The sequence below is a fragment of the Lissotriton vulgaris genome, chromosome 4_1, assembly GCF_964263255.1.
Source record: "Lissotriton vulgaris chromosome 4_1, aLisVul1.2, whole genome shotgun sequence".
NCBI lineage: Eukaryota > Metazoa > Chordata > Amphibia > Caudata > Salamandridae > Lissotriton > Lissotriton vulgaris.
In genome coordinates, this window is record NC_141691.1 from 280,574,872 (window position 1) to 280,590,064 (window position 15,193).

Below are 15,193 nucleotides of genomic sequence, written 5' to 3' on the forward strand. Positions count from 1 at the left end.
AGGCTAGTGCCACAATTGCCTAGCACCTTCCCTCCAAAACATCAAAGGAGGGCCCATTCTGTTTTTTGCTCCAGGGAGTGACCGCCCTCATTTGTTCTCCTTTGATGAACCCTCCCAGGCCTTCTGGCATGTGATGAGGCAATCATCACTGCAGATATCACAAAATTATTATTACATCTACACTTAGGACCCAGGCTTGCCATATTATTTGTGCATCTACCAATCTATAGGTCTAACTATGGCAAAATAGTTCTTTGGTGCAGTTTTCACTCATTGGTGTATAACGAAGTAGAATGCACTATTTTCAATGAGGCCCGCAGTGGAACATTATACATGGCCACTCAAATTATGAGGCCTGGCCTAGTCCCCACTAATTCATGAAGTGCCTCCTCTATAGCAGACTACCTATCGATAGAAATTAGACAAACTGGAACATTAGTCCTACTCAATCAGGGCACATATCTGCCTAAACATGTGTGCGGGCCATGGAGCTCGCTTCACTTTGAAAATTCAGCACAAACAGCACCATGTTACATGTTAGAGGGCATTGCATCTTGAGGTGATTTTGCTGCCACTCGAGTAGATTTTCTACTCAGGCAGCAACTTTTTTTTATCACAAACATGTTGTGACTGCCACATCTGGGTAATCCTGCCTTGTGCCCTTCTATTGTCCAAAAATCACGTTTATGAGACATCAAATCTCGCTCTCACTCATACTAACCAACTTACTGTTGGTGTCCACGTGCAAGAAAAAACTCTGCCACGCAGCGGTGGTGGAATTTGGCCATAACTCTACATTACATGTGTAACACAGAATGGCCAACACTCTGCCAACTGTCCTGAAGGAGCCGAATTTATCACCCACCCCTAGTATGAACATCTGTTCATGTACAGCCAACCCAGAACCACGTATTCCTGCTAAGTTGCAGTAGGCCATATTTTAAAATTCAGACGCTCGCAGAAGCTTACAGTGAGTTAGAGAGACTCTGTTAGAGAGACTCACTTAAAGTAGATATCCAAATGATTGGTAGTCCAAAACATAAACAAGTAAGAAGTTAAAAGGGTCAGAAACCATTTTCAAAGATTATGCTAATACAACTATATTTTAAAATCATGCACACAGTACTCTGTCTTTAATATGTGCACACCTATTGCTAGAAGGACTTAACAAATAAAATGGCCTTATTTCTAACATAAACATTCCTTCCTAAACAAGTTTATTGACATTTGTTAAATTACCATGAAACTTCTGTATATTAGCTTGTGTAAAGTATATATCTTGCAAACAAAATACATTTAAAATGCACCCATCACAAAGGCTTTCAAGCCTAGGCAGATTTAGGTATGTGCAACAGTAAAGGTAAATTATTATCTGAAAAATAAAGAAAGAAATGAAATCTTATTATATAAAGAAAGATAAGGATTTTAATGCAGGGTGAATGTGGGGCCAAGGAATCCACTACGCAATGAATGATTTCCAACAGTACTTGCACTGTATTCTTTTTAATGCACTGAAGGATAGCTCAAGTACTTTCTTTAAACATCACAATGGGTATGAGTGTTCTAATGAAAAAGACAAGAGATGAGGGGTTTACATAGCACAATCTCCTGTTATACTGAAAATTAGGATAACAAAATAAATTCTATATTCATACATTACCTGTTGCCTTCAAGTTTACAAGCATGTTTGAAAATAGATGAGTAATCATGTGCTCCAGGGTCATTCTTCAGCCATTTCTCTAGATCCTGGAGACAACGTTGTGAATAAGTTGTTGCAATGATCTCTTTAAACATTTTGCTGGCTGCAATATAATGGTCAACCATGGAAACACTGAGAAGTCCGATGAGAAGATCTCCTTTAACACCCCCTGAGTGAGAACAATGATAAAATATTTTGTCAGTTGAATCAGTTACTCTACCAACACTGAGTGCACTACAAGAAGCAACTGTGAGATCCTTGATTATTAATTAAGATTAGTAACGTTGATACACTCATGCACAAAAATAGCAACACGTTACCTTGGTAAGTAAAACAGTTGTAATAACAATATTTTATTTTATTTTATTTATTTAAGCTTATATCGCGCACAGCTACCCACAATGGGTTTCCCGGCGCCAGGGATAGACTATAGAAGAAAGGAGGGCATTACTAAAGTACTGTTGCAACACATATGTTTTTCACTCCGACAATAAGAACACATTTTTTTTAAATGACCCTAGTTTCAATGTACCAAGCTGTTTACTCCGACCCAGTAACTGACCCATAATAAACTGAAAACAACCCATGATAGTTCCTGGAAAACCAGCTGAGGTTGGTTCTAGACTTAGGCAGCAACAGCCCATGCAGGTAGGGTGGTGGGGTGGGTGGTGTTGATTTTGACAGACAACGATGAAGGACAATTAATAGTTTAATTATCCCTAATGGTCTCCTGTCAACTCCCCCCTACACCGGCCTTACTGCCTGCAGCTCTTACCTGCATGGGCCGCTCCTGGGCACAGCACACAACTTTGATTAACAGAAGTCAGACTGTCCACCAACAAAGTCAGCTCTACTGTAGGGTCCACCTTCTAATCAACATGCAACTCTGAGATTTCCAGCTAGTCCATTAGGGTAATGCAACAGAGTAATTCTCCACTTCCCTCACCACATACTGTAAGATCACTGTGATTGGATATCCACTAACTACTCTTTCCCTGATTTTTCAACAGAAATCTGCCAGCAGCCCTTTTGCTTCCAAATGTCCTTTCACTTTGATGGTAGACATTTCACATCACAGCCTACATTATAGGGAAGGTAGCCTGATAAGACCAGAATGGGGTCTGCCAAAACTTCAGACAGAGGTGCTCAACCTATATCAACATCATCTATGCAACATTTGTAGCAAAAAAATATTTTCACCAGTGAGTTTGTTTTCATTCTTATGTAGGAACAGCATCCTGAATCATGTCACTGAAAGTGCATGCTACATCCAAATATTTGGTACACCCATGTTTAAACAAGATGAACTGCTTATTGAATGTTAAAAGTATGCTTTACTTACTTTGACATTTCCTACTTGCAGCATCTCAATACAGCAGAGCAGGTTTAGAAAGCAGATGTGTAGCCATGTTTCTGGACTCAAGTTTGGAGGATTGTGAGTTAGCACCAGAGATGGGATATGACATTTGAGGTATACTCTACTGGTGCACTTCCTTTGTAATGTACTGGGGCTTTAACTGAACGTCAGATTACCCAATTGCAGGTTGGAATTCATTTGACAGCTTTCAGCGGTCGAAGCAAATGAACTAGTAAAGAGAGTTCAAGTATGTTAGCAAATCTAGCCCCTTAAAAAGAAATAAAACTGTGGAGATGATGCTAAAATGAATTACTTAAATGTATTTGAGTTCATTATCACCATCATATTGTCTGAGAGTTGTAGAGCATAGAAGGCAGAATAAAGAGAAGGGTGCATAATATTTGGATTCGTAGCATACATTTACTCAATGTAATACATACAATCTATTACATTTGAAAAACATTAATATTTCAGGGCCTATTCACAAACTGCAATAAAGCCTACCATTGAAAATCTCCATCTGTACCCTATCTTGTCTATGGGAAGATCCTCACACATGTAAGTTTACTACTTAGGGCCTCATTAGGATGTCAGTCGGAAAGCCTCCATCCAAAGGTCTGAGGCTTTCCGAACAACATCCATGGTTTAATATCCGACCTCCTAGTTACAATATAGGTGGTTGGAGTTTAGACCGGCCAGCCATTCAGGAAGACTTCCAGAAGAAGAAGTATCTGCTACGCCGATGAAGCGGCTGAATCATGGGTTTCCCTGTTATGGCTAGCTGAACTGTCATATAATAATGCTTGGCGTTGTTCCACTGGTGAGTCCCCTTTTCGTGCCAAGTCAGGGTTTCATGTGAACATTCTACCTGTGACAATTCCGAGTGATGTGATGAACCATCCCACAGTGGCTGGCCAGATGAAGGCTCTTTTGGGGATTCACAGGAAGGTGCAGAAGCATCTGGAGAGGGCTAAGGTGACGTACAAGACATGGGAAGACAAACACAGGTGGGAAGGTGGGGGACCATGTGTGGCTATCAACCAGGAACATTCGTTTCCGTCTTAGGAGTGTTTTTTATCCTCGTTTCATTGGGCCTTATACGGTTTTGCGCCAAGTGAACCCAGCGGCGTACAAACTCAAGCTTCCTGCGTCATTAAGAATCCATCCGGTGTTCCATTCTAGCCTGATTTCCTTTATGCTCTGTGTAATTATTACAGTCGGAGTATAGGGCAATCTGGAGGTGGACCCCTTTTAAGCATCACCTGATCCTGAGGAAATGTGGTCGTGACACAGAGAGTCCAAGCATCTGTAGCATTGGCTTCTAAAGGGTTTGCTCTTGCAGATTTAGCTTCATGCATCTCTAACAATAGGTACTCATTTGAAGCATTCATTCTCTGCCTCAAACAACTAACTTAATATAAATGTTTACCTTTTAAAACCTGGTTCTTTAGGCACCAGTCTGAATTTTCCAGCTGTAGGGATTTTTCACAACATAATGCCCACAGGAGAATGTGCAGCTATTTTAATATCAAGGCTTTTGCAGCCACCTCTGTTGTCACCATATTCCTCAATCTCTCCACCTCAGAAGTTATATTTTAAACTGCAGCCATGCATCAATTGGCAGACCAGAACTTTGATGTAATGTGTGTTAGGGAAAAGCTATAGTTGTTTGCCCTTGGAGACATCGTCAGGTCCTGTGTATATGGGTAAAGCAGGAGAGACCTCTCCAGAGAACTTCGCAAGGCGTATGGGAAGCCCACAAGTAACCAGGCAGTCGCCACTCCTTTCTCGGTCACAACTGTCTCTAAGTTTGGCAATCATTTAGAAATTCAGTCAGAAAGTAGGATTATGGGGATTTGGTGTAAATCCATACATCCATTTTCAAGAAATGTTCAATTAAAGAGGTGCTTGGATGGGCTTTAATGAGGTTACAAGGTTAGGTATATTTAGACAGTTGGTGCTATGTGAGTCTTGTAATATGAAAAGGTAATAAATAAAGGCCCTCTGATTGGCCCAGGAATGTTTTTCTTCTGTTGCCGTTGAAGTGCCAGTCCAGGTCCAGGTCCTGCTGTGTCAGACTTTCTGATTTTTCTGATTGGCTGATCGTAATTATGAACAAAACCTATAAAAAATAGGCTATTTTGGGGATGGGCAGAGTTAACCGGACCCCCACCCACTTCTGGGAAGTTCCAAGTAGGACTCTGCCAACAACCAAAAACATATATATATTTTTTTATGCCACAGGTTCTGCTGTATACTTTTGAGACCTCACCCTGCCATTCTATGAGGTAACTTAGAACTCTTGTGGAGGTTGCTGCTCAAGCTCTTCACTCATTTTAATGTGGTACTGTGCAAGCTTGGGATTGGCCAAAGCTCGTGACCGGACACCAGTCTCTGCGGTCAACCCCCTCTGTACACATCTGAAGACTGCAACAGGTGGAGATTGGCTGAATATGGTTAACAACATTTAGAAATTTAATGAAAAAACAAAGGCTAATGTGACGGAATAGTTAGGAATGGTAATATGATCTTACATTGTTATAACAAACAAAGTTTAAAGTGACTCTACATCTTGGCTTACAAAAGAAGTCACGAGAAATGCGCATGCGCGGGCGCCCGCACATGCGCATTAGTATTCGAAATGACGGCGCAAATCCAGGGACGGCGAGAGGGAGCCCCGGGGACGCGGCGGACAAGGTAAGTGTTTTTAAAAGCTTTCTAGCCATTTATTGCAGTATTTAGGGAGGGCGGGAGGGAGGCGGCCGGCGCGTAGGGGGCTACGCGGAGTGCGCGGGTGGGCGTAGTTTTGTGCCCACTTCGCGTAGCTCCGCGTAGCCCCACTCCGCACACTACGCCCAGGGTTAGTTATGGGCCAAAATATATTCTTCGCCGGATTTGAAATTCACCGCTGATATTGTGAAAGACTGCCTGAAAAAAAGTAATACGCAGGACATTCCATGGGTACATTATGTTAAATCCTCTCTGACAGACCATGGATTGATTGACTTATGGGAAAACACAGTTAATGTTAGCACTCTTACCAAGGCGCAGATTAAGCTGATGTTCTTGGAACGTAAAGAAAAGTTAAGATTGAAGAAAGTAACTGACATGATATCAGTTCAATGCTACATATTGCTTCCCATGTGCAATGGCATGGAGCCCAACTTTATATGAGTTAAAGCCCCTCAACATCGATTTTATTTTTCACGGTTTTGTATTAACATGATTCACTTTTTAGTCCCCTTCCTGCTTACAGGGTTGTGGTTTGCTTCCTTGCCAACTGGTCCTTGTGATGGGGTTTCCTGCCAAACTACTAAGCACGTTATGTAATTGTGTCCACTGTATGCAGTTTACAGATCCCGATTTGTACTTCCCATCCTTAAAAGGAGATTTTTTTAACTCACTTCAAGGGGTTTGCTTTTTTTACATTGCCTTGAGTCTCCATTGATTTGCTTTGCAGTTTTACATTTTATTACTCAGGCCTTGATCTTAAGAAAAATCTATGCATCCTCGATGTATGCCTATGATGCTATTCTGCATGATTTGCCTTTATTTGATATTTAACTTTAGTCTTGAATGTTTTTATCGTATTTACAGTATATTAACTTTTTTTATGAGCTTTTATGGTCAGACATTCGACCAAATAGAGATTTAGATTGATTGATTGATTGATTGACTGATTGATTCAACGATGCAGTTTGAAGTAAAAATAAAAATAATCACACAAACTGCAAATGGCTTGAGCAATAGCTACTTGTGTATGCATGAAGTGGCATAATGTTTAACTTTAGGAATTTCACATAACATGAATATTCAAATTATCCAAAAATCTAAAACATTATTGTTTGAGACCATCCATGTATCTCAGAATCTTATTCCTTGAAAATTCCAGTTAGGAATGAATGCGGAGATGTTAGAAATCAGTATTACTTTATCCTATATGTGCAGTAACATTAAAACTATTCTCAAAGACAATACTGACACCTGTTCATCCCCACAGATCATGTGGGGCACTCTAAAAGCCGACTTAAGTGGAAAACTAAGTGCTTGATTACGTGCTTGCCGGTGTGGTGCTGGGTCCACACTGCCGCCGCAATGTCAAACCTCTGGTCGAGCTGTTCACCAGCCTGTGAGCATTTCTCTTGCCTAGTAGTGTTTTTTTACATTCCTATGGTGATGCCCTGAAAATGGGCACTCCAATGCGAACATTAAAACATTTCCTGCATGGCATGCACTTTAAAGTCCATGCCATACAGGAACTGGGGTGCATGCAGACAGGGGGACCCGTATGTGCATCCACCTAGTAGGAGGCATAAGGAGGCCCTTTAGGGATCCCTTTGTTTCCTCTCCACCATGGTATTCATGGAGGAGGAACCACCATGAAAACTATGGCAGAGAGGACATTTGTAATATGTTTGGCGGGACCGCAGCAGTGGGGCCCAGTATATTACTGCTGATACAACACCACACCACAAGAGCAGAAAGTAAAACTTCTTGAGAAGTTACAAATCCTGGCAATGTGTTCCACTAAGTTAAATGGCATTAGGAAAGTAACAATGACAACCTAAAAAGCAAATATAATGTTTGAGCAATATAGAGAAGGTAGGATAATTACTTGTATTTGAAGAATAGGCAGAGCAGGTATCACATAGCAGCAAAAAAAAAAATGCCATAATGCCCTTTCTCATGGTATTGATTTTCAGGAGGAATTATTGTATCTCCCCATGAACCATGGGAAGATAAATGCACAGCTTATCTGAAAGACCTTGACTTACAAATGCTATGTGGTAAGGCTAGAGATAGTATCACCAGGCTGATTAAGAGGGATGGTAACGACTGCTGGAAGCTCCATGGGGCCTGCATAAATTGAACACTACTACACTGGAGCCGGCTGGACTAGGGCCCTGGGTACCTTCCTGAATGGCCCTGTTGGGGGCCTATCTTACACTCTCCTTCGCCAAGGTCCGGGTCAGGCCCAATGTTGGATGACCCTCCCAAGCACCTGATCCTCGTGGCTCTAACCGGTCTCAATCTCTGTTATGGTTCTTTATTTGTTTGAGCACAATAAAACCGCTTTTAAAATTTTGCGATGATTTTGTGCTGACACAGCATGACTTCAAAATGACGGCGATCAGCGTATGAATGAGATCATTTCACCATTCTCCTATGGGGCTGTGCCACAGAGGATGACCAATCTGGGCTTATGCTGATCTTAGTGAAGTACCTCTGAATATTAGGAGTGCTAACTTTCATAATGATATGGTTATTGCAGTGACTGTCTCTGCGTGTGGCCTGACCCTAAGATGGCGCGCAAGATAACTAACTGCAGCAATGGTGTGCCCGACTCAATCGATTTCAGCTACACCTCACAGGGGGACCCTCGCTCAATAGGACCATCCTCCCATAAGTTTGCCATGCAATGTGCTAGTGCCCATTATAATTTTAACTGTGCCCAGTTCATAGGGAGATGTTTTTTATGCTGACTTTGGTTCCTGGGCAATGTCCCCTGAGACCAAACAAATATCGGGGTCGAAGACCTAGGCTTGAGGTATTTAGACTTTATCAGTGGCTGTGCACCGTCCCTCCACATGCAATTCACCCCTCTGACCGAGCTGATTCCTTAACTTCCACTGGGGTGATTCTGCAGCATTGTGCAATTTCGTTTACCTGCACTACTTCCATACGGTTGCCGTTGGAGGGGGAGGGACAACTAAGCCTGTCCGTGCAGCGTCCACTGAGACCGGACCTTGATTGGGGTCGGAGCCCCTGACTGGAGGTATGTAGTCATTGTCCATGGCTGCGCAATGTCCCTCCACTATATGGCTGAGATACCCGCCACCCCCTCTCAACACAATCCCCAAGAATTTGGGAAACCGAAAACAGTTCTTGAACTTTTGGAAGGCGGGAAGGGAGTCACCCTTCCCGGCCGTATTTATTAAAATATGAAACAAAATGAAACATTAAAATAACAGTTTCATATTATGTACAATTTCATTTCCACATTACGATGTTTGGCTAACCTTAACAGATCTCTAATACAAAGGTTCTCCTAGCCGAACTAACATCCTACAAAACATTTGCTTGAAATTGTACATCCTAACGTTAAGGGCCAACGGCAAGGTCGCAACCGGTGTCAGATCCCTAAACCAGAAATATCACCCTCACTTGTGAGGGGACCAACCGCACAGAGGCGAACCTCATGTGCACATACCAATTTCCCTTTGTACTTGACGGGGGCCCCAAAAACTCGACGCCATTTAACGGTCGTTCGAGGACTCGTGTGAGGTGTCTAAAAGGTAGCGTAAACCCCCTCCCGCACCCCACACAACTTACCCATCTGCCGTCGCAGATGTCCTGGCCCCGGGAAATTCCCCAGGAGGGGCCGTAGCCCCTCCTATCCAGGAAGGGGCCTTGACCACCTTTCCTTTCCTTCCGGCGGCCTCTCCTTAGACAGGACCGCCTCCCCGTTGAGGGGCCAATTGGCCACCTCCCCCGCGCGCTCCCATCCGTAATGGGTGACGCCCCCTCATAGGGATCTTCGAATTACTGCTCACCGATCATGACCTTACCGCCCGACCAAAAATAAATACGACAATTCTACCTAAGTTACTAAGATTACAAAGCAAACATCACTTATTACCAAGCGTAAATACTGATCAATCCTTGTTCCAAATTACTTTATTTGCAAAATATACTGAAAAAATAACCAATCTTTATTACATCTTAAGAAATTTCACGATATTATCACAACCTGTAAGAAACGGAGAAAACAAAACAAGATACTATTTCAACTGTATTCACAACGAATCGCTGTCCTCAGGGGCTGGTGGGTGGGTCAAAATTGGCTCTTCGTTCCGTCTCGAGCTCACGTGCAGCGGGGAGGTGCAGCTTCAGAGCACAGGAACAAGAGGATGCTTTCTTGGCTTCCGCTCCTTTTATCCGTCTTCAGGGTGGGCGTAAACCCGCCCCCGCCTGCCTCCGAGGGCGTGGCCGGCCGCGTCGGTGTCTAGGCCAGCCCACTCTAGGGCGGGAAAAAGGCGCGCCGCGGCTACGCCGCTTCGGTCATACCAGCCGAGACTCGCCTCCCGCCCAAGATGGCTTCCCGGGGGGATCGTGGTACTCCGCCATACGTTCGGGGGGACCGAATGGTCGCCCCTTTCCATATGGCTGAGATACCCGCCACCCCCTCTCAACACAATCCCCAAGAATTTGGGAAACCGAAAACAGTTCTTGAACTTTTGGAAGGCGGGAAGGGAGTCACCCTTCCCGGCCGTATTTATTAAAATATGAAACAAAATAAAACATTAAAATAACAGTTTCATATTATGTACAATTTCATTTCCACATTACGATGTTTGGCTAACCTTAACAGATCTCTAATACAAAGGTTCTCCTAGCCGAACTAACATCCTACAAAACATTTGCTTGAAATTGTACATCCTAACGTTAAGGGCCAACGGCAAGGTCGCAACCGGTGTCAGATCCCTAAACCAGAAATATCACCCTCACTTGTGAGGGGACCAACCGCACAGAGGCGAACCTCATGTGCACATACCAATTTCCCTTTGTACTTGACGGGGGCCCCAAAAACTCGACGCCATTTAACGGTCGTTCGAGGACTCGTGTGAGGTGTCTAAAAGGTAGCGTAAACCCCCTCCCGCACCCCACACAACTTACCCATCTGCCGTCGCAGATGTCCTGGCCCCGGGAAATTCCCCAGGAGGGGCCGTAGCCCCTCCTATCCAGGAAGGGGCCTTGACCACCTTTCCTTTCCTTCCGGCGGCCTCTCCTTAGACAGGACCGCCTCCCCGTTGAGGGGCCAATTGGCCACCTCCCCCGCGCGCTCCCATCCGTAATGGGTGACGCCCCCTCATAGGGATCTTCGAATTACTGCTCACCGATCATGACCTTACCGCCACAGGCTGGATAGTTGACCGGCTATCCGGACCCCCCACAAAACTCCTACCTAAAGGTCATGCTGTAAACCCCTTAACCAGGCTATGAAGTCTCCTATGAGTAATTCGTTCCCCACCCGGGACAAATGAACACCGTCCCCTAAATACATACTGTCCCCTTTGATACAACCATGCGAAACAGAATGCAGTGTATTTGAACGAAACAGTCTACTCACTTTGTTATTTATCTTCCTTACTGAATGATTCAGTGCATTAACCGAAATAGCCCCCCGCCACACTTTCCGTGGGATCATATGGGACCATGCAATTGTGCACCCTGGAACTCTTCTTGCCAACCAACTTACTGTGGAAAGCATTGCCTCAAGAAGAAGTCGTCTACCAGTGGCCACCAGATCGTTACCCCCAAGATGGACTATGATTATAGACGGCGGTGACCTCGTCCGCTCTAACAAACCCTCAAAAAAGAATTGAAACTGGTCAATACAGAGCCCGCCCTTTCCGTAGAAGGACACCCTGTACCCGTATTCCCCAGCCACGTGACTCATATCACCTGCTTTGAATACGTCCGCGGCACGCCTCACGTATGAGTGGCCCATGACCCACACCTCCTTATTCGCAGACGGTGATTTCTGACCGCTGGTCCCCAGGAGTCGGGTCGACTGTACAGTCCGCCCCGCTTCGTAAGCTTGCGTAACTGAAAATCAAACAGAGACAAGAAGCGTGAGTATATCATTACAGCTTCACAACATGTGCAACCGCACATACCTTTTATAACAGTCAGAGGACCAAGGCCCCACACGTTTTATTTGCTCCACACTCAGACCCCTGGCTGTAGCCTCAGTAGCAGCCCCTATCCGAAAGGAATGGGTCCCGAACTCGCCGGGGTTCAAGCCCGTGGCCGAAATAGACATCGCAAGCACCCTCTGGAACTGAAACCTCGTCAGTGGGGTGGCGTCAGCGTGTCTCAACAAGGTCCCCCCCCATGCCGCCACCCTCTGCGCTAAATATTCCTCAACGCACAACACAGGGCATATGGAAGACCCGGGGATCCTCTGAATGATTACGCAGTCCCCGATTGCACCCTGATCGGATTTGGACCTAACAAACGAGACCGTCATCGTCTCCTCCCTGACCTGAATGTGTTCCCGGCACAGTCCCCCCATCGTATCCCGCTTGTTCTTTGCCACTAATTCGCTTACCCGCATAGCCCCATGAAATGCTAGTGCAAATGCGGCTCGAAACAACACCGCTTCGTACTGGGATGAACATGTTGCCGGTAGTACGGACAATAACAGGGTCAACCTATCCAGACCTATCGGGTGCCTCTCGTCTACTCTGCGACCCTCAAGGCGTTGCCACCCACGTAGCGCTTTCTGCACAACGAAAGACGCTGTTGGGTCCTGGATCCCATGAGCCTTTGCGATAAAGGAAATGGCGGCCCGATGCCTCTGGGCCATAGCTACTGATTTGCCTGCCTGATGTAAAGAGAGCAGGAATTTCACTACAAACTCTTCCTCACCCCAAAGCTCCCCCCCAGCAGTACCCAAAAAGGCCCAATAGGAACGGAACGCCCCTTCATATGCCTTCCTCGTCCTGGGTGCTAAACTCTCTCCCACGAGGTTTTGTAGTTCGGGGCACCGAGAGACCAGAGAGCTTCGGGAAAGGGTGCCGCCACCGGGTCCGCTGTGGGCAGAAAACCCCAGAAGGCCTGCATACGGAAACGAGAAAGCGCATCAGCCGCTTGGTTCATCACCCCCGGCACGTGTCGTGCCCTAAACAGTACATTCAGTTGCATGCATAACAACACGATTTCCTTGAGCAGTCTCAAAATCAATTTGCATCGTGCTGCCTGACTATTGATACACTCAACCACGGTCATGTTATCGGACCAGAACACCACAGAGTGATCCCTAAACCCTTCAGGCCATGTTTTCAAAGCCACCAGAATAGGGAACAGTTCGAGAAAAGCAATGTTACTCGTCAACCCACACTCATGCCACCATGACGGCCATTTTTGAGCCGACCATTGCGTACCCAATATGGCGCCAAAACCTATACTCCCCGCCGAATCTGTCCAAAGCCCCAACTCCTCGGAGGACACCGCTGGTTTGTTCCAGACAATTCGACCATTGAAATCCGCCAGAAATGCCAACCAAATGCGCATGTCCTGGCGAACCTCTGCCGAGAGTCTCGTGCGGTGATGTCCCTCCTTCAGGCCGACCATGGATTGTGCAATCGAGCGGGAAAAGGGGCGCGCCATCGGTATCACTCTTAGGGCAAAATTCAACTGACCCACCACCTGTTGTAATTGATGCAGGTTTACTTTCGTTGCATGAATACATGTCTCAAGGGATAACCTGAACTTTAACACTTTTTCCTTGGGCAATCGAAAACAACCTTCCACCGAGTCGAGCTCGATCCCCAGAAACTCGATCAAGGTCGAGGGACCCACAGTCTTACCTGGCGCCAATGGCACACCGAATTGATTCATTAAGACACAAAATTCATGTAAAGCCTGTCCACACTCAGGATCCCCGGCTGCCCCCAAAAAGAGAAAGTCATCGAGATAGTGCATAACATGTTGAAAACCTGTCTTCCTTGTGAATACCCACTGCAGAAAACAACTGAACTTTTCGAAATAGGCACATGAAATCGAGCATCCCATTGGCATACATCTATCCATGTAATAGCGACCCTGAAACTGAAAACCAAGGAGACGCTGATCGTCTGGGTGTACCGGGAGCAACCGGAACGCTGACTCGATGTCCGATTTTTCCATCAGCGTCCCGGGCCCCAGGCGATTCAACATGGCTACGGCCTCATCGAAAGATGCGTACCGCACTGAACACACTTCCGGGTCTATCGCGTCATTCACGGAAAGACCACGTGGGGCTGATACGTTATGTATCAGCCGAAACTCACCCGGGTCCTTCTTGGGGACCACCCCTAGAGGAGAACAAACAAAGTTAGCAACCGGTGGCAAATCGAATGGACCGGCGACACGACCTCGAGTCACCTCTTTGCCAATCTTTACCTGCCCCACCGCCGTGTGCTGCAAGACCGACAGTTGGTTCTTACAGTTTGGTACACCCTGAAAATCCCCCACTGGGATGCGGAAACCATATGAAAACCCGTTTCGTAACACCCCAGCGGAAGCATGATCCGGGTATTCGTTGAGCCAAGGAATCATTGCCATGGTATCAATCGGGGTAGGTAAAGGCGCCCCTCGGACTGTATTAGACCTGTTTGGCGCCTCCCTTACCACCGTTATCACCCGTTTTGGCTCTGCACATGGACTCAGGATGGGATGGCTGCCCACACCCCCCACACTCATGTCTGAATTTGCATGACCCCTGGGGCCTCGAACATTTCCCTCTGTTAAAATTCCAACAAATCCCCCTTTTACCTGTGTTGCCGCTCGGCTTCGAGTGGTACTCGTTACCTGCACCCGTCCGAAAGGGTGTCCCAGAGTTCTGGCGGGAAGATTCCCCCCGCTACTCCCTACCAATGGTACCTTCAACATTCCTGTACTCTCCATTTTTTGCCATGACACGGAGTCGTAACAATCCCAAGTCAACAACGGGTTGTGTTCCTTAGCTTTTCTAAACAGATTGTCATAGCAGAACCACTGATTGCCCCCATATGCCACAGAATACTCCATAATACGCGACTGATAAATGGGTAACTCGGTCAGCAACTCGGGCCTGCGCTCGCCCATGATGGAGGTAAATATGCCCCACGCTCTGCCCCAAGTACCAATGTTCTCGTCAACCTTAAAGGCGGCCATTTTAGCGCGCCAAACACTCGGGTGCATGAGCTCCTTTTGGCTCTTCACATGCTCTATCTCGTAATGGTCGGTAAGCAATGAAAACATGTTTATATACTTATCCGCCCAAATCAACTCCTTAATTTCTAGCGGGACATGCTGGGCAATCTTCTCCCTTCGAGAAGGTACAGACCCCTCCCCCGCAATCGGCAATGGCCGCTTACCTGAAGTAGACCCCGTGCTTGTCGCCGAACTTGGGCCTGCTGTACTTCCAGCCGACCGGGACCTGTGGGGGAACAGAAGATGTTGCCTTCGCAGCCTCCCTAGATTCCCGCAGTTGCCTCATTACTGCCCGGGCGTCGTCAGCCGTGGCGCCCTCGCTATCGTTTCCCAACCACGCTGCCAATTGTGCCGCTAACTCGGGGGGCATATCCTCCCTGTTCACGGGGGTGACC

At 46.1% G+C, this 15,193-nt stretch overlaps 1 protein-coding gene across 1 annotated transcript in view; it reads right to left on the reverse strand.

The window, feature by feature from the left end:
- The window catches only part of LOC147718655 (indolethylamine N-methyltransferase-like), a 441,276-nt gene that overhangs the window by 118,421 nt on the left and 307,662 nt on the right, over positions 1-15,193 (reverse strand). The window contains exon 2 of the mRNA XM_086966756.1: positions 1,661-1,868. Coding sequence (XP_086822882.1) covers positions 1,661-1,868 — 208 coding nt within the window. The remainder of the gene's footprint in view (positions 1-1,660; positions 1,869-15,193) is intronic.